The sequence below is a fragment of the Panthera tigris genome, chromosome A1 (assembly GCF_018350195.1).
Source record: "Panthera tigris isolate Pti1 chromosome A1, P.tigris_Pti1_mat1.1, whole genome shotgun sequence".
NCBI classification, from domain to species: Eukaryota; Metazoa; Chordata; class Mammalia; order Carnivora; family Felidae; genus Panthera; species Panthera tigris.
In genome coordinates this window covers 114,715,587-114,737,398 of record NC_056660.1, presented here as the reverse complement: position 1 = coordinate 114,737,398, position 21,812 = coordinate 114,715,587, and the positions used below count along the sequence as shown (strand labels likewise).

The 21,812-nt window shown below is 39.9% G+C and overlaps 1 protein-coding gene across 12 annotated transcripts in view; it reads left to right on the top strand.

Annotated features, from left to right (window-relative positions):
* SIL1 (SIL1 nucleotide exchange factor) overlaps positions 1 to 21,812 on the top strand; it is a 288,393-nt gene that overhangs the window by 209,748 nt on the left and 56,833 nt on the right. For all 12 annotated transcript variants that reach the window (XM_042984965.1, XM_042984974.1, XM_042984941.1 and 9 more), the window contains one exon: positions 5,253 to 5,374. In XM_042984965.1, the coding sequence (XP_042840899.1) occupies positions 5,253 to 5,374 (122 nt within the window). The remainder of the gene's footprint in view (positions 1 to 5,252; positions 5,375 to 21,812) is intronic.

The window sequence follows — 21,812 nt, the reverse complement described above, 5'->3', positions numbered from 1 at the left end:
TGATTTGTATTTCCCTGATAAGGAGCGACGTTGAACATCTTTTCATGTGCCTGTTGGCCATCCGGATGTCTTCTTTAGAGAAGTGTCTATTCATGTTTTCTGCCCATTTCTTCACTGGGTTATTTGTTTTTCTGGTGTGGAGTTTGATGAGCTCTTTATAGATTTTGGATACTAGCCCTTTGTCCGATGTGTCATTTGCAAATATCTTTTCCCATTCCGTTGGTTGCCTTTTAGTTTTGTTATCCTTAATTTTAAGACTCGTTAGAGAGTTTGTAGCAGGGAAGGGACTGATCACACTTGTGCCATAATTATAATAGTTAATATTTATTGAGCATTACCACAGACAAGCCACTTACTCAAGTACTTTGTACACATCATTTCGTTGGCTTCCACAGCTGCCTTTTGAGTGGGTGTTGTTATTAGTTCTATTTTATAACTGAGGCAAGTAAGACACAGGTCACATCTGAGATTGCCCACGTTCACCCAGTTAGTGAGTGCTAGAGCTGGGATCTGCAGTAAGGTCTGTCTGACCCAAAACTGTGCTCTTCACCTTTTGGTCACTCTGCCTCTTCCAGGATACTGGTATCATTTGAATGAAGCTCAGAAGGGCTTAGGTAGATCTAAGGAGAAGGAGCCAAGAGAACCTGTTTAATATTCAATAAATTAATTTATTGAATGCCAGTTAAGTACCAAGACCTATTACAGGCACTTAAAATACATATAGTGAGCAAAATTGGAGCTTACCGTATAGCAGAGACAGATAGATAATAAATGTAACTCATAAATAAATTATAGATGGTGTGTTTAAATTTGAAAAATGCTATAGGAAAATAAAGGTAGATCTTGGTAAGGACTGGCAGTGTTGGAAAGGAGCATCTCAGGCAGGAGAAACAGCAAGTACCAAACCCTTAAGGTGGGAGCATGTGTAGTGTGTTTATGGAATCAGAGCAAGTCCATGTAGTTGGAGCTGAAAGAAGAGAGGGAAGTAGATGAAGCTTAGATAATGAGAGGAAGATAATGGGGTGCCTTGTAGACCATGGAAAAGAATATGAAACTGAACATTATTAAAGGCTGTTGAGCATAAGAACAACATGCTCTGACTTGGCTTTAAAGGATCCCTCTGCCCATTTTGTTAAGAATTAGACTGGAGGCAGGGGGTGTGGGTAGAAGCACGGAAACCAGACAGGAGGCTATTGCAGTAATTCAGACTAGGGATGATGGTGGCCCAGGAAGACTGTGTAATCATAATCAAAAGCTTGTTTGAGATCCTCATCAAGATACAGATCTTCAGCATCCTCCCACGCATGACTGCGTCCTTGTTCTCTATAAACTAGGCTAAAAGACATTCTTTCTTTCTTTAGTATTTTGCCTGCCTTTGTGATGAGAGAGGATGAGTGTATACTCTATCTGCAGGAATTATGATGTGGCCTCTTCATCTTCTTTCTTTGCTCATAACTCTTTCTCAGGCCTCAAATAGCAGGTCTATGATCCTCTTAGAGAGAAAGTGGGCCTGAGTTCTCTTTCCCTTTTCCTGTCTTTCTCTCCAGGGTGAAAAACAAGAATTCCAACAGCTTTTCCGTTGCAGATATTTAAAGGATTAAGGATCCTAGGGGTTAGTGGCCAACTCAGTCCTGCTCTGATCTTGGCAGCTTTTATTTTTTTCTCACTTAACATACTTGGGTGGATCTTTAGGTATCAGGTTTCTATAGGCCCTGACTTTAGTTGAGCATAAAAGGCCAAAATCACTGGAGAACTTATATCCACAGGGCAGTGAGTACCCAGGAGGCTAGCAGGGCCCAGACAAAAAAAAACTTTTTTTTAAATGTTTTATTTATTTTTGAGACAGAGAGCGTGAGCAGGGGAGGGGCAGAGAGAGCGCAAGACACAGAATCTAAAACAGGCTCCAGACTCCAAGCTGTCAGCACAGAACCCGATGCGGGGCTCGAACTCAAAAACCGCTAGATCATGACCTAAGCTGAAGTTGGACACTTGACCGACTGAGGCACCCAGGCGCCCTCCAAAATTTTTTTCTCATGCAAGCCTGCCGGTTATCTGGCGGTGGGTCCTCTCTAGGGTGACGTTGTATTCTGCTTTCATGGGTTACTAGGTGGGGTAAAAAGTTTCTTCAACATCACGTAACTTAGTTTGAGGTCAGCCCTGGAACCATTTTCCTCGTGAGGCCAAACTTGGCTCTGTGGGCAGAAGAGTCATAAATGTTCTGAGTCATCGGCCTTTAGATTAGAAATACAAGGTTCTTGCTTTGGGCTGGTATGTCAGGCTATCATACCACAGTGTTGACTTGTGATTTCACAGAGGAATTAAAGAAGACACAGCTTAACCTTTAATTCTAGTTGTGATGGGGAGTTGGGTAATAAAGTGCTAGCTTTGAGGAAGATAGGACTCCCCTTGCCAGAAACTTCACCAGTCCACTCTGGTTCTAGACTCACTGTTTAGAAACTTTGAGGAGCCACAGGCTTCAAGGACCCAAACAGGATCTGCCCTAGGACTCTTCACAGCTATATTGGAATTATTAAACAAGATTTGTGAAAAGCTAAACTGTGTATTTGGAAAATAGTGAGTTATTTATGGGGTACAGCCTCTGTCTGCCCCATGTACCCTAGGGCAGTATGTTTGCCTCCCCTCACAAGACTCCTCAGTTATTAACCATCATTTCTCCCTTTCTCTGTTTCCTATCCTCTCATTGCCTGTCCAGTGCTCTATTCTCTCTTTTCTGCCAGAGTGTTGGCACAGTTCCCTTCCTCATGCCTGCCCTTCCTCCCTCTGCCTTGAGTTTCTGTCCACCTGTCTCTCCCCAAACTGAAGGCAGCCTGGGGAAAGTTATGGCCCCAGATCTAGATGGGGAGCTGCAGACCTGGGCCTTGATGATGCCTTCTCCTGTGTGATACTGAGCAGGGCCCAGATTTTGAAGCTAGATCTTCTGGGTGTGCAGTGAGCAGAATGATTCTTCCTCATCTTCAGTGAAATAACAAATGAGAAAACATATTGAAGAGATTGAGGTGCTTATCTAAATGTTAGAATTTATAACACCCTGAATTGTCTTTGTAGTAATAAAGATAAACTACATCTGCATCAGAACCTCTAGGACTGCGGGCTGTGTTGCTCTGCGGCTGTTAGACTGGCAGCTGCTCCATTAAGAACTCCTACCAGGTTTGACAAGTGGCCACCCCAGGCATGGAATGACAGGGCTCTGAGCCATGGCTTTGTTATCCAGAAAACTTGGAGGAGGGAGGATCAAAAAGAGGCAGTGCGTTCTTAGGTTTTAAAATTAGAGTATGTGAGAAAGGAAGGCTCATGAAGTATTATTAGTGCTTATGTCAGCAAACAGTCAACTCTCAGTCTCCTACTCTCTCTAGTTGGCTGGCCTATGGCCCAGTAATCACTCCTCTTCATAAGGACGGATTGGGACAGAAAAATCCCAGCCCTGGCTTAGGTCCCTTATGGCACAGCAGACTCGATGCTTGTTCAGGACCCTGGGTTGGCCATGTCTTTAGGTCTCTGGTACCAGGGATCCATCCATTTTGTTGGCACAGATACCCCAGGTTGCCTTTTTTTTTATTCACAGTAGACTTTATTGCAGTAACATTTTTTTTTCTGATCAGATTTGTTCGTTGGTTTAACAATTATTTATTGGGGTTCCTGGGTGGCTCAGTCTGTTAAGGGCCAGACTTCGGCTCAGGTCATGATCTCACAGTTTACGAGTTCTAGCCCCATGTTAGGCTCCCTGCTATCAGCACAGAGCCTGTTTTGGATCCCCCCCCTCCCCTGTCCTGCTCCCACACTACCTCTCTTTCTCTCACTCTCAAAAATAAACATTTTTAAAAACCCAATTATTTATTGAGTACCTAATTATATACTCAGCGCTGTTGTAATCACTGGATCTACAAGAGTGGACAGACAGAAAATAAAACTGCTGTTGTGGAGATGATATCAGAATATATAAAAATGATCTTCTAAGTGGTAAAAACAGGCTAGTTCCACTCAGAAACACTGGAAGAATCAAAGTCCTTCAAACTCAGTTTCTCTGTTAGAGCCTTTGTCTAGTTTAGAAGGACAAAGTTAGGAAGTGGCTCTGTGGCATCTGGAGGAAAAAGGTGGGTAGCAGATACATTGTTGGGCTCTAGCTTCCTGCATTGTCCTGATGTTTGTAGAGTGGAATCCACTTGTGGGCAGGAGGCAGCCTTTGTATCAACAAAGGTATTTCCATCCATAGTTACTGCATGAAGGAAACCGGATCCAGTGACCTTTCTGAGCAAGTTGAGTGTTCTTGTTCCAGGATATTAATGAAGCCTGGGGCATGATATTCCCTTTAGAATAAAAGAGAGTCTAGGCTTGGGGCTTTGGACCTTAAAGGATAGCCTAGACCAGTGCTGTTTGATAGAATTTTATCACACTATAGCCTTGGAGAGAGACTTCTGTATACATTTTATCATGAGTGCCCTCACAGTGAGTCAGCCTTAGACTGTATGAAGTGAGGAACAGGGAGGAGAGGAGGTATTATTGGTATTCTTCCTCTAGCACTCTGCTAGACCCCCCTCCCTCTGCAACAGGGTTCATGTTACATAGTCCCTTGACTTCTAATTAAAAAACAGCCTTTGGGGCGCCTGGGTGGCACCAGTCAGTTAAGCATCCAACTTGGGCTCAAGTCATGATATCATGGTTTGTGAGTTGGAGCCCTGCATAAGGCTCTCTCCTGTCAGCACAGAGCCCACTTCAGATCTTCTCCCCCCGCCCCCCCACTCTGCACCTCCCCTGCTCATGCTCTCTCTCTTCCTCTCAAAAATAAACATTTAAGCAATAATAATAACAAAATTTGAAAAAGCCTTTTTTTTGTGTGTGTGTCTGCTGCTTTCACTGCCTGCATTAGGACTAGACATCAATAGGAAGCATGGCACTATTTACTAGTCCTGACGATGTCAGATCTTTGTGTTAACAGCTTGTACATTTGGAGTAAGCTTTGTGATTCATTATGGTTTTAGAATTTTCCAGGACATGTTTGGCATAAACAATAACTAGGTGCCATTTCTGCCATTTCCACACAGGTGCTCGAAAATCATGTTAGATGAATTCAGAAATCTCAAATTAATGAATTTAGGTTGTTTTTACATATCTTTTTCCTGTTAGAAAGGTCTCCATTGGTTTTTACTTGATTTTTTAGGTTTTTAGAATAGTCACCAAAAGAAAGGCAGTAATCCTTGATGGCTGGACTATACTAAGCCATGCCTTTGTTACAGATGGATAATGCACAGGACCTGCTTTCCTTCGGTGGCCTTCAAGTGGTGATCAATGGGCTGAACAGCACAGAACCCCTGGTGAAGGAGTATGCTGCATTTGTGCTGGGGGCTGCCTTTTCCAGGTGAGCGGCATGACATGGATGGACATCCCATTGGCAGAATTGTCGGGGTCCTTCAGGTGAAGTATAGCTTTATTTTTGGCCTGATTGGCCTGGAAGAAGGTTACACTTTAACTCTTTCTTGCACGTGCCTATCCACATTTTAGTGTAATCCTAATGAAACGAGAGTAAGAATTTGATTCTGCCCTTACTCCGAGTAGATATTTTTACCATGTACAACTTTCTGTTCCGCCTTCTCTTAAGGACATTTAATAATGTACTATAGGTCACATTCTTTTGTATTCAAAGCAATAAAAAGTTAGAGCAACCATAGCTAGTTGGGTGGGAAGGAATGAACTCTAAGAGTTGATCCTTTTGCAGCGAAGCCATGTCTGGTGATGAATAAATGATGAACCTGACCAAGGGGGGCCTTTTGGGGGGGATTATGTCTTCTGATTGTCTGGTACCAGTCAACATGCAATCAGGTTCTTGTACTCTCTGGGTTGGGATTTGTTTTAATTTCACTTATTCTGGCTTATGCTAGAAAAGTGATAAGGCAAGAGGAGTGGGGAGGCAGCATCTCTAAAGGGTGGATGCAAAAAGGTTTTTGGGTACTACATCACTATACTAAAAAGGTCAAGACGTCTTCAAGCTGCAGTTGGTCCTTGGTAGCTGTAGTTCCTTTCATTTTTGAAAATCTGTTCCTATCTGTTCCTGTGCCTCTAAAATAACCAGTATTCTGGATCTTGCTGCACGGGCATGGGTGGTGGCTATTAGGGGTTGTTCTGCTTGAGTGCTGGGATTAAGATGTTGCAGCAGAAAGGCTATTTTGAACATTTCTACGATTGCAGGCTTTGTTTTGAAAAGATTTCCTTTGCCTTCCATCCATGTTTATTGTCGTTTAATCAGAATCTCTGATGCCTTCTCATTGTGAAAGGCTTCAGCATCTTTTTTTAGTAAATTGAGGGGCAAAGCTGGGAAGGCTAGAAGAATTGTTGCATGAGGGAAGGCTGAGCACCCTGCACGTCTTTGTGTCCCTTATGGCTAACGTGCCTTGATCTTCAAGCCCTAGTTATCCTGTGGTTGTATTGTTGACAGTCAAGGCTGTGGCTTCCAGGGCCCTCCACCTCCCTCAGTCTCGTCTACCAGGCCTAGACAGGCTCTTCGGAAGCCCAAGGAAATGTTTGCATGTGCATCCACTGGAATGGTAGAGAAACCGTGAGTTTGTCATTGGTAACATTGTGATTTCAGCCCTAGAGAGAAGTCCAGGGTCTTATCTTCAGGGCTTTAAAAGCTTGAGAACTTACTGAGGCTCACTTTTTGTTTCTCAAAAGCCATGAAATAACTAAATCAAACATTAGTAAGCTCTCTCCCCAGACTCTTTATGGAATTCTTTCCTGTAATCCCAAGTACCTTCTTTCTACTTTCAATATGAGCAAATGTCCCTTGCCATTGCTTCTGGAAACTCATTTCTTGGGGGAAACTGTGTAACATTCTTGATGTCACATCTTATTTAAAAGAAACTAACTAAATGACTTGAGAAGCATGCATTAGGTCTGGTTAGCAGGCCATAACTCACCCTGGGGGTGTGCCAGTACATGGTATTATTAAGACTTCTCTGTGATTGTATTAGCATAAGACCACGTTAACATTTATGCAGCATCACTAAAATTTAAATAGAGATAAATATAAAATATTGCAACTTAGTGTTTTGGTGGCAAGCAAACTGCTGTATTTAAAATATTCTAGCCAAGCTTTTGATGGCTCACTGGAGGGCAGTTACAGTGACAGCATGGTATGGCGCCAGAGCTTTTGGAAGCCAAAAGCAGGCTCCTAAACATCATGAAAATGTCACTGTTTTATGCAAAGAGGAACTTGATGCAAGGTAACTGTTTCCATACAGAGAGGCAGGCTTCAGTGCTCTAACCTGATATTCATGACTTACTGTTGATGTCCTAAGTGTTGGTTTTGCAGCTCCCTACCTGCCCCCGGCATACAGGTGTGCACACACATACCACGCGTGTATATATGCACGTGCACACACACACAGTGTGTGATTGGTTGAGCTTGCTCTTTGTCAAGAGGGCATTCAAGGGATAGTGAGCATGTTGAAAACATAGTCTCAGTGTTATTTAGGCATCTTTCCTCCTTGTTTTCTGCTTATGGGCAAGAATGCTGCTCAGTCCAGAAGTTCGAGTATTTGGGATGACCAGTCAGACCACAGCACCAAGAGTCAGAAGATCTAGGTTCAAGTCCAGTGTCTGTTCTTTACTGATTGATTGCCCACGGTCAAGTGATTTCACCTTTCTAAGCCTCACCTTTTCTTTTTTTCTTTTTTTTTAATTTTTAATATTTTTACTCATTTTTGAGAGACAGAGTGCAAGTGGGGGAGGGGCAGAGAGAGAGAGGGAGACATGAAATCTGAAGCAGGCTTCAGGCTCTGAGCTGTCAGCACAGAGCCCAACACGGGGCTTGAACCCATGGACCGTGAGATCATGACCCAAGCCAAAGTCAGCCACCCAACCGACTGAGCCACCCAGGGACCCCAAAGCCTCACTTTTTCATTTGTTAACTAAAAACAATGATAGCTGTTCTCTGCATCGCAGAAGGTTGAGTGAATATGAAATAACACAATATACAACATGTCCTGTGAAAACGATTATAAAGCTCCTGTCAGTGATAAGGGGTATAACATCATCATGTTCACTATGTGTCCTTTTTACTATTGAGTTTTCACTGTAAGTCAATTTTTATTTCTTTTGTTTTCACAGTATAAACCTTTATCTTCCTAATTTTCTTCTCTGCTTATGTCCTACCACATATATATCTTGGTGCTAATCTTGATGCTTCATGAGGGTGTTTATTTGCCTACTTGGGTTAATTGCTTAATAAAGCCTCCACATACATTTCTGTGGATAAAGAGATATCTTGCCTTGTGTTAAACATGAGGCAATTATTACAAGATCAAGAAGAAAGAGTTGACGTAAATGTAATTGACATGGCCAGTGAATGTTACATGGCCCCTGTTCCCTTACTTAAATATTATTCACACTTACGTATGGGTCACAGACACTCATTTTTTGCTGTTTGTTGCCTTTGTATAAGACTGGTCACTCTCTTGCATAAGAAGATAGGCAGAGATAGGGAGATTGGGGTCTGATGCCTTTGGCAGCTTCATTTTTTTCATGGTTTCTTTCTTCCTTCCCCATCTCACTGCCCCTTCCCCCCGCCTCCCCACATCTCCCTCTCTTTCCTTCTCTCTCTGTTCTGCCTCCTTTTTTATTCTTCAAGTCAGTTATTTTCACTGGCCTTTCTCTGACCTGATATCATCTCATAAGGGCACTTGGGTCTGTTTGTGTACAGTCTGACTTACCAGGAATCTCTGGCATTCTGGACAAGTAATTTGTGCTTCTGTGTGTGAGAAGTCTCTGAAAGGCCTAGTGAATTTGAGAGGCCATGCAGCCTCCTGTAATCTGGTTTCAGTTTTATTTCTCAAAGTAAGAAATACTTTGGCTTCTCTGCCAAAGTGCGGGCTACCTTCTTTTGTTTCCTCTTACCTCCCTATGTGTAGCTTTTACCTTTTATCTGTCAGGAGTTAAATTATCAAGAAATTGGTGTGCTTGCCCCAGGGAACGCTGGCTTTTGCTGTTCTCGTGCCCCTTTTTCCATCGTTTTCATGTTCTGTATCCATCTTTAGTAATTCACATTCTCATCTGCATATGTATGCGTTATTATGCAATTATATGGGGTTGTAGGTTCTCACTGAAGGCGGTACTTCTGTTTGAACTCTCCACAGTTCGTAGGGGTCATGGACCAGTGCCTGGTACAAAAAGGGATGTACATGTGCCCTCAGTCATACTGCAATTAAATTCTGTTATGATGGATCCCTGGAATAGGACTCTGTTTTATCCTGTCTCTTCTGGTCATCTGCCTAGGAACCTCCTTAGCAGATTTTATGTTAGTTACATCTCCTTATAAAATGAATGTCTCCCCCGCTCCTGACCCTGTACTCCTTACGCCATGCTTTCTTGTCTTTCTGGTTTCCTCAGTTATACTCTTCCCACTAAAGTTTTACCAATTCATTTTTTTGCCCTTTGGCCAGTGTCTTATCACCGAGTCCCATCTCTTCCTGTTGGCCTCCAGCTTCCAGATGTTTATCCTGCCATCCTTAGTGAATTTCAGGGCCCATCTACATCTTCTCTTCTCTTTCTTGATGGCTTTTATGAGTTTGCTGGGGATTAACATTCTCCCCTCTCTTGACCTTTATCCTTACTTCTGTTATTCAGTACATACCTTGAAATTCATTTCCCATTTTTTTCAATATCTTATGTTCTCTGACTACTTCCATTATTCACATTCTCATCTCTACTGCTGAACCTGGCTTTTAGCCTTAACGTACCAGCCTCTGTACATCTATTTTCCCCTTCCATCAGTGTTCCTCACCCTCTCCCCTCTCTCCAGGCTCCTTCCTCTTAGCTCACAGTGTTCTCAATTACTTATCCAGTGGATCCTTACCACTACCACTTTACTGTTGCCTCCAGCATGACAACCTATATGTTCCTTCCCTTCCAAACTCATTAAAAGAATGGGATCCAATTAAGTGCACATGAGCATTATATTCCTACCATTCCTGAAAATTTTCAAGAGTATTTTGGAATCATTAACATCTCTGTAGCAGTCAACAATGTGAATCACTCCTTTCCTTTGGAAACTACTTCTTGGGGCACTTGGCTGGCTCAGTCAGTGGAGCATGCAACTCTTGATCTTGGGGGTGTGGGTTCGAGCCCTATGTTGGGTAGACATTATTTAAAAATAACATCTTTTTTTTTTAACGTTTATTTATTTTTGAGACAGAGAGAGACAGACCATGATGGGGGAGGGTCAGAGAGAGAGGGAGACACAGAATCCGAAGCAGGCTGCAGGCTCTGAGCTGTCAGCACAGAGCCTGACGTGGGGCTTAAACTCACAGACTATGAGATCATAAATTGAGCCGAAGTTGGACGCTCAACTGACTGAGCCACCCAGGCGCTCCTAAAAATAAAATATTGAGAAAAAAAAAAAAAAAAAAAAAGAAACTTCTTGGCTGCCATGTGATTGTGGTCCTTTGATTCTTGTATTTCTGAAATTAATTATTCCCTCTCCTTTTCCTTTTATGGCAACATCATCACGTTACTATTTCCTAATTATAGCTATTCACCAAGATTTTTTTCTGACATTTTCCCTTTGCTCTCTCCCTTTTCTGTACCAATGGTTCTGTCTGTCCCCATGGTTTCAAATCCTGCCTCATTGTGGATGATTCCAGTATGAATGTTGAAGTCTAGCTCTTCCCTCAAGTCTCATCCTCCATTTCTACCAGTCTAATTGCACCTCAAACTCAAGGAGAAAAAAGTGGAATTACTTTCTGTCTCTCTCACAAACTAAGTTTTTCCTCCCACATTCTCTTTTTATCTATTCTTGGCAATGTGATTGTCGTAGTTACCCAAGCTTGAAACTTTTGAGGGATGTTTGAGTCGTCTTTATCTCTATTTAGTTACTTACTTTGTGAATGAATCTTTTGGATTTTTATTTTCACTATTGTGTCTACTAAAAAATGATTTCCCTTTTTTTAAGATCTACTTTAAGGAACTTGGATAATTGTGAGGACAGCAACATGTTCAGAGAGGGAGTGTTCACTCTCCTACTGCTAGGAAATGAATAATCTAAACCAAGCACACTAATCCCAATCTCTGTGGATGTAGATTGATTTAGAGATGTGCATGTGACCCAGCTCTGACCAAAGAGACATAAAGAGATGTTTGCTTAGAAAGCTTCTCAGAAGGATTTTGCTCTCTTATAAAAAGTCCAGGGGCACCTGGCTGGCTGTCAGTAGAGCATGCGACTCTTGCTCTTAGGGTCTTGAGTTCGAGCCCCATGTTGGGTGTAGAGATTAGTTAAAAAGAAAGCAAGGAGACTCTGGCCACCTCTTTATTCCTTGATTGCAGTTGTCTTAGAAGTATAGCAGTTTAGATTAGTGAGGTGAGAAGCCCAAGGACAAAAAGTCAACATGCTGAGGCACGGAAATAAAAGAGGGGAAAAGATAGAAGGAGACTGAGTCCTTTATGATAGAGTGTAGCCACTATACTGATTTAGGAACCGTCTACTTCCATACTTCTTTCGGGAGAGATAAATGTCTTTGTTTTTAAAAAATCAGTGGTAGTATTTATTATGTTACTTGCAACTGAACATATTCGTATTAATAAAATCTCCAAGCTGTCTCGGTCGTATCTTAAATTTCTCTTAAATTCCTTTTGCTTCTTCACAGCATTCATCTCAATTTGCAGTTATATCTTTGTTTGATTACCTGTTTATTGTTGATAACCTTAGACTGTATGAGAAGGATAGGATTTGCTTTCTATCCCAATCTGGTTGTCTCCCTAGTATATAGCACAGAACCTCGTACTGAGAGCTAGGAAATAATTACCGAAAGAATAAATGAAGAAACAAAAGAAAAAGCTTGTACCCAGGAAATGAAATGTTTTTCCACATGGGGGTGGTGTGGTGAGTGCTGTTGTTACTATTAATGGTGTAACAGTGGATGATTCAGATACCATTCTTTGACCCTTTAAAATCTAAAGTTGAGTTGTGGAAATAAGTATGTGTCACCCCCCCAACTCCCAGTCCCAGCTGATGGCCCAGAAAATAGAAGATTAGAGATTGGGATGAGGTCAGACGTTGGAGATGTCAGCGTTTGATAAAAGTCCAAATGTGACTCTAAGGAGTAGTTCTGATCTCTTGACTCCAAGAACTAATTTTTCAGACTCCTCTAGTGACAGGGGAGGTGCCCAAACAATTTTATATCTGATAAACTGATTAGCATATTAGCCAAGATTGGCCCTAGGCAGTTGGATAGCTGTAGCTTTTAGGGCTGCATTCAAAGTCTGATAAATTTTTTCAAATGGCAATTAATGACAAATGGAGAATGAGCTCTAAGCCTGACTAGCCACCCTGACTACTGCAGAAACCAAGACTTCATTCTGGTAGGGAGGTACCACTTGGCTTAATTAACTTGTCCCTTGAGCATTTCTTTTGAATCTATCTCTGTGATGTGCCCCTGCCTCCTCCACATCCTCTAGCTGCCTTCAATTTTTTTCATTATTGACTACCTCCTTCTTAATTTCTTCCTTGCCTAACTCCAGTCCACAAAGTTTTTTCCTTTCAACTTTATTAGCATTTGTCTGGACTCCTAAACCAACTCTTAAATACCTGTAATTCTCTGTGTATGCCAGTTCTTTCCTGTTTCCCTAATAGAATTGAAAGCTTCTTGAGAGTGGAAACTGGTTCCCAATTCTGTGGTACCCACAGAACTTTAGAGAGAGTGTTTTAGAGTGTTTCATGGTACAAACTAAATGGTCTAACTTAAAAGCTGAAATCACCAAGAATTGGTAGGAGGAATGAAGCCACTAACAGCAGGGAAGCTTTTTATTTTCTGTTTTATGTGATTTTTCTTCCAATGAATCTATATTATATTTGTAATTAAGATGTAAACAATAATGTAAGATGTAAACAAAATGAAATGGGGAACCTGGAGACTTCTGTAGCTAGCAAGTGGTGGTTCACATTTCCCGAGAAGCGTTCTTGGTTCAGAATACCCGAAGTTGCTGGATTAATAAGCATATAAACATTTCCTTAAATGCTCAAATCACCCAACAAACTATAGGGCCACTGCTTTGTATAACGGAAGGGGAAATTAATAACATCATATTCTTTATGTGGTAGCCCTGCAAGGAAGTGAGAGAAGTCCTAAAGACAAATATAATGGAAAACACAAATCCTAAGTGAATAAGGAAAACTGAAACTTAGAACAGTCCTCGGGACATTGCCATTCTGTAGTGGCCAAGAGCTTTTGGTTTCATGGCTTTGTAAACTGGGGGACAGGAGACAAAGCCTACAGCCCATGAAAAGAAGAAATAGAAAAATGAAAATCTACTCAAAAGGAGATATTAAGACAATTTGGTTTTGAATAGAAGGGAGAAAAATTCCCCAGAAAATTCCTCACCCAAGCCAGCCCTAGAGTGCATTTGGGGTGGAAATCATATTCCTTTTGTGGCCTGAAAATTGTCAAGCTGTGAATTTAGGCTAAAATGGTCTCAATAAATAACTGGAAAAAATGTTTGCAAGTTATATTACAGATATAGCATTAATACTCCTAATATTTATAAAGAACACCTAAAAATAGAGAATAAACACAACTAATAATAACCCTACCGAAAAATGGGCTAGACACACACAGTTCGCAGAATTAAAAAAAAATGTAAATGGCTTAACCATGTGAAAAAATGCTCACTCATAAGAAGAGAAAAACCAATTAAAACTATACCAAGATACTGTTTCTCACCTAAAGATTGGCAGAAATCCAAACATTGATAGCATACTTGTTTTGTGAAGTTGTCATGAAATAGGTTCTCATACGTTGTTGTTGGAACTATAAAATGGTACAGTCCTTATTGAAAGAAATTTGGCAGTACCTAGCAAAATTGCTTATTATTTTCTCCCCTTGAAATAATGATAGTTCTACTCCCAGAATTCTATCCCTAAAGTACATTGGTAAAAATATGAAATGATATGTGTGTTCACCATTATTCATGGTAGCACTCATTATAACATTATGCATTTGCTTTTTGTAATAGCAGAATGCAGGAATGTCCATCATTAGGAAACTGACCAAATGAATTATATAACTTACTGCATGGAGTACTACATGGTCATAGAAAAGCTCAAAGAATATTTTTATGTAATATAGACTATTTCTATTGTGACACATTTTAGGATACGTTGTTAGAAAAAGCAGGTAAAGTATGAATAACTGTTATTAATCGTGTGCATATGCTTCTATTTTTAAAAATGAAGGATAGATTGTTATGTTATAGGGAGTGGGACTTTCCAGTTATGCAGATATTTTATATAGTTAAAAAACTCAAAGTATAAAAATTAAGAGCTAAATGAAACAGTTGAATCTATCTATAGAATTGGTGGCATAATCACACAGGGAGAACTATTTTGTATGATTTTGAAACCCAATAATTTGTACATCTCTATTTGGATATATCCTAAAGGCAAAAAAAGCCTGCAAAACTTCAGATATCTTAGTGTTGATGGAAGTGTTGGTGTTGTTATTCTGAGACTGAATTGTGGGATGAAACAGATGAATAATTATGCTGGTTTCTCTGAGAACCAGGATTTTCAGCATGACAGAAGGGAAATACTAATGTAAAATTGGAGATTGTGTAAAATCCCCCTTAGTCCTGACTTTGAGTTGGAAGTACTAGTATGAACTCATGATGAATTTTTTTCCTTAAAAAGTGTTGGGTTTTTTTGTTTTGTTTTTTTGTTTTTTTGCTCTTTCCATTAGGTAAAAAGTTAAACCCAATAACAATGATCAATTCTCACTCTAGATTGTCTTTTCTAAATACCATTTCTGTCTAAAATTAGATTTTCCACTAAAAGGAACTGTGATTTCTTGGAGAAATTGCAGATGTCAAGTTTGGACTAAGACATGTACAAAATGATGGTGAATATCTTGTCATAATAGAAAATAAGGAACCTCTGAAACACTTAGTAGGGTCTTGTGTCAAGGACTCATTAGTCAATATGAAATAGTTTCCATTGGCTATCATAACTGCAATGAATTAAAGCAAATCAAATCTATATATATATAAATCAAATATCTATATATCTATATCTACATCTATATCTGTATCTATATCTATACATCTATATCTATATCTATATCTATCTATCTATATATATATATATATATCCCCAAGTTCGTCATCATGTTTAAAAAAATTAGCCTATTTCATTAATCATCTTTGGAGGCTACTGGGTGGGAAACCAATTTCTAATGAAAAGTACCAAATAAATAGAAAAAATAAAGCATTTATCCTACCTTTCCATATGATGAGAAACTTCAGTGTACTCAAATAGTTGATGAAGGGAAGTTCATCTTGACAGAGAAATTCTAGCTAAAAAAGGAAGACTGGAGTTAGAATATCACCATTTTATAATGTTTAATGAATCATTGGATCTTGGCAATGATCATCAGTGGCTGCTAACATCCCACAAAGAAATGGAATCGAACATTATATGCCTTGCAATGGACGGTGTGATGTACTTCCAGATATCCCTTCAAGACCAACCAAGGCATTTATTTCCACAAGTCTGGGAGTATTAGCTACTCAAGGCTCATGATTCTGTTCCTCCAAGAATTAACCCAGAATGAACCTGCTTTACCCAAGGTTATGGCCTCTTTCTGGGGCTGCCCACTTGCTGCCAGAGGTTTAAAGGACTTCTACCCTTGCCTCAAAGGGGACAACTCTGAAAAACTATTCTATCTCTAGAGCTCCCTGTGGGATCAAGTGAGACCTCTTTTGGAACTGCATCACAGTCCACCTTCTCTCATTGCCTAATCTTGATTCCCTCGTCCCTCAAAGATAATGTTCCCAAGGGCACTTGGTAGTAAACCACTTGCCTACAAGTCCTAGAATCTATTTTCTAGGGAACTTGACTTGGACATGCCTTCTTATAGAAGTACACACCACCACCCATGAAGTCATCTGGATAGAAAATCAAATCTGAATCTGATCAAGATCCAACTTCTAATTTAAAGGAAATACTGGGGACAGGGGCTATATTAAGTGATGTAATGGACACATAATCAGAGAAACCTAGACTGTTTGAAACTGTAGAATTACTGAATTTTTCAACAAACAAATTATAAGAAAAAATGGAATGAAGCCTTTAAATTAAAAGATAATTAAGATAAATATCAAACAATTATACTGTATTTAGATCCTGACCAAATCAGCAATCTCTTAAAAAATTGAGATAATTGGAGTCATTTAAACAATTCCTTAGTATTTAATAATCCTGAGGAATTATTGTTAAAAGTTTTTAATGTGAAATGGTATTGTGTGTTTTTTGAAGTCATTTTAGAGAAACATACCAAAAAATTTATGAGTAGAATGATAGGATGTGTGAGTTTTGCTTTATGCTTGTATGGAGGAAATGTGTAATTGCATGGGTGGGGGTATAGATGAAACAGGACTGTCCATGACTTCATAATTTTAAAAGCTGAGTTATGGGTCTGGGCAAGATTATCATACCATTCTCTGTCTACTTCAGTCTGTATGAAAGTTTACATAAGAATAAGTTAAAAAAAAAATGTTCCCAATAGGCAAAATTTGCAGGTTACTAATAGAAACATGTATATAAATCCTCTTTGGAGGAACACATCTTTTTTTTTTTTTAACTATTTAAAATGTTTTAAAATTTATTTTTGAGTGTGAGAGTGCCAGCAGGGGAGGGACAGAGAGAGAGGGGAATAGAAGATCTGAAGTGGTCTCTGTGCTGATAGCAGCAAGCCTGACGCAGGGTTCAAACTCAAAAACCGTGAGATCGTGACCTGAGCCAGTGTTGGACACTGAACCAACTGAGCCAACCAAGCACCCCTGGAGGAATATGTCTTTTTTTTCTAATTTTTAAAAAATCTTTATTTATTTTTGCAGGCGGGAGGGAGGGAGAGAGAGAGAGAGAGAGCGAGCGAGCAAGCAGGGGAGGAACAGAGAGAAGAGGGAGACACAGAATCCGAAGCAGGCTCCAGGCTCTGAGCTGTCAGCACAAAGCCCGATGCAGGGCTCAGATTCACGAACTGTGAGATCATGACCTGAGCGGAAGTTAGATGCTAACCAACTGAGCCCCAGGTGCCCCTGGAAGAATACATCTTAAATATAGGCCTGAAAGCATCTCCACAAAGAAAATATTCCAATGATTAGGAGCTTACAATAAAAATATCACAAAACAGTCCAAAAAATAAGGCATTATCTGTAAAAGACAACAGAAGCAACATAATCAGACCTGTGAAACTATAGGTAGTAAAATTCTGAGGGTACAAAGTATAAAATAATTCTCTTACTATATTCAAAGAAATAAAAGATTTTATCAAAAGTATGAGTAAAGAATAATGTACTGTCAAAAATGACAATGTCCAGCAAAATTTGGAAGAGATCCAAATAGGCCTTCTAGAATTGGAACATATAATAATTGCAGTTAAAAATTAAGTATTGATAAGGCAAATAACTCGATAGACACAGCTGAGGAATAATTAAGTGAACTGGAATACAGAATTGACAATTACCCAAAGTACAGCATGGAGAGACAGAAATGGAAAAATGAAAAGGGAAAAAAGAGGTTAAGAGATAAAGAGAATAGAACGAAAAGTATAACATGAGTTCTCGAAGGATAAAGAGAATGGGAGAGAGGCTTTATTTAAAGAGGTTTGGTTGATACTTTTCCAAAATTGATCAAAGACATGAATTGTAATTCAAAAAGCCCACTGAATCTCAAGCAGGATGATTAAGAAAAAAATGTTCTAGGGGCACCTGGATGGCTCAGTTGGTTAAGCATCTGACTCCTGGTTTTCAGCTCAGGTCATGATCTCAGATTTTGAGTTTGGGCCCCACATTGGGCTCTTTGCTGACCGCACAGAGCCTGCTTGAGGTTCTCTCTTTCCCCCTCTCTGCCCCTCCCCTGCTCTCTCTGTCTCTCTCTTTCTCAAAATAAACAAATAAACTTAAAAAAATTAAAAAAGAAATGAAAGAATGTTTTCTAGCGATGTCATGAAACTATGCAAAGATGGGGCTGTGAAAGCAGATTTTTGACAGATTTGCTATCAAGTACCAGGAGTAGCTCTTGGCAAAAAGGAGGGGACATGGATTTGACTATAGGATTCTTAGCCTACTTGCTTGGCTTGAAAACTAGGCTCTAATGTCATTTTCATCAGCTCTACACAGTAGTTGCCACCATGATTCCATTGCCTATGACATTTCTTCCTTGGTTCCGTGTGCATTTTATTAACATCTGGATTTAAGGAAGATTATACCATGCTTCCCAAAGTTGAGGGTACTTCAGGTTTGCCAGGTTTCTCATTAAGTAAGTGACTGTTCTTAGAAAGAGGTTCTTAGAGGATAATTCAAATCTTTGTGTAAAGAGAAGAGTGGAACTACAGAGTCAGAGAGGTAGCCAGAATGGGATTTAAAAACCATTTCATTCCTACCTCCTACAGGCTTCAGTTTCTCTCTCTTCCTCTGTTTTTGTTTTTGTTTTTGTTTTTGTTTTGAGTGTTACTGGTTTTGTAGAGAATATACTTATTTAAAACATAGAAATTATATAGGAGAGATTGATTTCTACCATGAAAGTATCAGGAGGTTTGCTGACCCACTGCCCAGTGTAACTGGTGAAAAGTATTTAAAAAAAATTTTTTTTAAGTCTCTGCAAATGGTCCTAAGGGAAGACAGCAAAAAAGAAAATATCTATTCAAGCATATGTATGTAAATTCAGTAAGAAAGACGAGAGTTTTTGTTACTTGAACCAAGACAGCGCTCTTCCTCCCCACCTGTCTACTTCACACTGCTGCAGTTTAGAACACAGGCTTCCCTCTACCCCTAGTTCCCAGTTGGCCTTTCTTCTTGGAAGGAGTAGAAGTTGAGCATTTCACATCCTGTCCTGAGCTTCCTATTGCTGAGGCTGTTGTGAAAGAGTACATTTTCCTGCCCATCTCCTGCTTGTGGAATGGAAGCTCCAACCTGGTTGTGGAGCACTGAGAACACTAAGACCCTAGTCACCCTCACCCTGGCTCAGGAGGTGGTAGTACCATGCTGGGAGAAGCAAGCTGAGAGAACCTCAGGCTGCTGTCCCCCAACCCACTAAGCAATCAACTCCTAGAGTGAGGGTGTCATTCAGAAGCTTGTCATTGTCACCACTCCCAGCTCTGGAGCCCTGGCTCAGAGATTTTGCCTGGAGAAAAACAAGGGCATAAAAACAGATAGGTACTAATCTGTTCCCAGTGGCTATGACTTCATTTGCAAGAGTGTATAGACATTCAAACCCAAGGACACTCTCATGAACATTGGAAGTAGTGGTGGAAAGCAACTCGGAGGAGGTTGATGGAATTAACAAATCTATAGCCCAGACTATAGTCTGGCTAGTTTTCAAGAGGGAATGAAACAGTTGGGATTAGTCTTCCTGGGGTCAGAGCTAAATCCTGCAGGGACCTCAGAAACTATTTCTTCAAAGGAGCTATAAATTAATTGAATTAATTTGTAGAACAATTAATGTGGCACCTCATTGTTGAAAGAATAGAGGTCTTTACATTTTAGATACTAACCTTTTGTGTTAAAAATATTTTTTTCCAAGTTTGTCATTTCTCTTTCAGCCTTATTTATGGTATTTTCTTAAAAAAATTTTTTTTAATGTTTTATCTATTTTTGAGACAGAGAGAGGCAGAGCACGAGAGAGGGAGGAGCAGAGAGAGAGGGAGACACAGAATCCCTTTTCAGGCTCCAGGCTCTGAGCTCTCAGTACAGAGCCCCACATGGGGCTCGAACCCACAAAATGTGAGATCATGACCTGAGCCGAAGTTGGACACTTAACCAACTGAGCCACCCAGGTGCGCCTATGGTATTTTCTATATTGAACTTAAAAATGTCTACTTAGACAAAATTGTTAATCTCTTATTTCATGGTTTCTGTTTTTTATGACATACTAAAGCCTTTTCTAGCCAGGGATACATAAATGTTTTTCTCTTGATGTTTTTTAAAAATATGAAATATTTCGAGGGCACCTTGGTGGCTCGGTAGGTTGAGCGTCTGACTTGATTTCGGCTCAAGTCATGATCCCAGTGTTGTGGAATTGGGCTCCACACTGAGGGTAGAATGTGCTTCAGATTCTCTATCTGCCTCTCCCTCTGCTCCTCTTCCCCACTTCCCCACTTTTGCATGCACTCTCTTGCTCTCTCTCTCAAATTAAAAAAAATATATATTTCAGACATAAAGAGGAGTTTAGGAAATCTTAGACTCACTATTTAGATTTAATAAACTTAAGGTTACTTTATTAGCCTCAGATTAAAAAAAAAAATTTTTTTTAACGTTTATTTACTTTTGAGACAGAGAGAGACAGAGCATGAACAGGGGAGGGTCAGAGAGAGAGGGAGACACAGAATCTGAAACAGGCTCCAGGCTCTGAGCTGTCAGCACAGAGCCCGACGTGGGGCTCGAACTCATGGACCGCGAGATCATGACCTGAGCCAAAGTCAGACGCTTAACCGACTGAGCCACCCAGGAGCCCCAGCCTCAGATTTTTTTTAAAGAATGAAATATTGGAAACAGTAGAAAACCTTTCATAATTTTTTTTTTTGCTTTATTTATTTTTATTTTTTAAGTTTATTATTTTTAATTTATGTCCTAGTTTGCATATAGTGCAATAATGATTTCAGGTGTAGATCCAGTGATTCATCCCTTATGTATAACAGCCAATGCTCATCCCAACAAGTGTCTTCCTTAATGTCCCTTACCCATTTAGCCCTTCCCTCCACCTGTAGCCCCTCCAATGACCTTCAGTTTGTTCTCTGTATTTGTCTCTTATGTTTTGTCCCCCTCTCTGTTTTTATATTATTTTTGCTTCCCTTCCCTTATGTTCATCTGTTTTGTATCTTAAATTCCACTTATGAGTGAAGTCATAATGATACTTGTCTTTCTGTGACTTACTTCGCTTAGTATAATACCATCTAGTTTCATCCATGTTGTTGTAAATGGCAAGATTTCATTCTTTGTCATTTATTTTGATTTGCCGACTAATACTCCATTGTATATATGTACCACATCTTCTTTATCCATTCATCCATCAATGGACATTTGGGCTCTTTCCATACTTGGGCTATTGTTGATAGTGCTGCTATAAACATTGGGGTGCATGTGTCCCTTCGAAACAGCATCCCTGTTAACCCTTGGATAATACCGAGTAGTGCAATTGCTGGGTCGTAGGGTAGTTCTATTTTTAATTTTTTGAGGAACCTCCATACTGTTTTCCAGAGTGGCTGCACCAGTTTGCATTCTCACTAGCAGTGCAAAAGAGATCCTCTTTCTCCGTATCCTCACCAACATCTGTTGTTGCTTGAGTTATTAATTTTAGCCATTCTGACTGGTGTGAGGTAATATCTCATTGTGGTTTTAATTTATATTTCCCTGATGATGAGTGATGTTGAGCATCTTTTTCAAGTGTCTATTAGCCATCTGGATGTCTTTTCTGAAAAAGTGTCTATTCATGGCTTCTGCCATTTCTTCACTGGATTGTATTTTTGGGTATTGAGTTTGATAAGTTCTTTATATAGATTTTGGATACTAGTCCCTTATCTGATATGTCTTTTGCAGATATCTTCTCCCATTCTGTCAGTTGCCTTTTAGTTTTGTTGATTGTTTCCTTTGCTGCACAGAAACTTTTTATTTTGATGAGGTCCCAATAGTTCATTTTTGTTTTTGTTTCCCTTGCCTTTGGAGATGTGTTGAGTAAGAAGTTGCTTCAACTGAGGTCAAAGAGGTTTTTGCCTGCTTTCTCGTCTAGGATTTTGATGGCTTCCTGTCTTACATTTAGG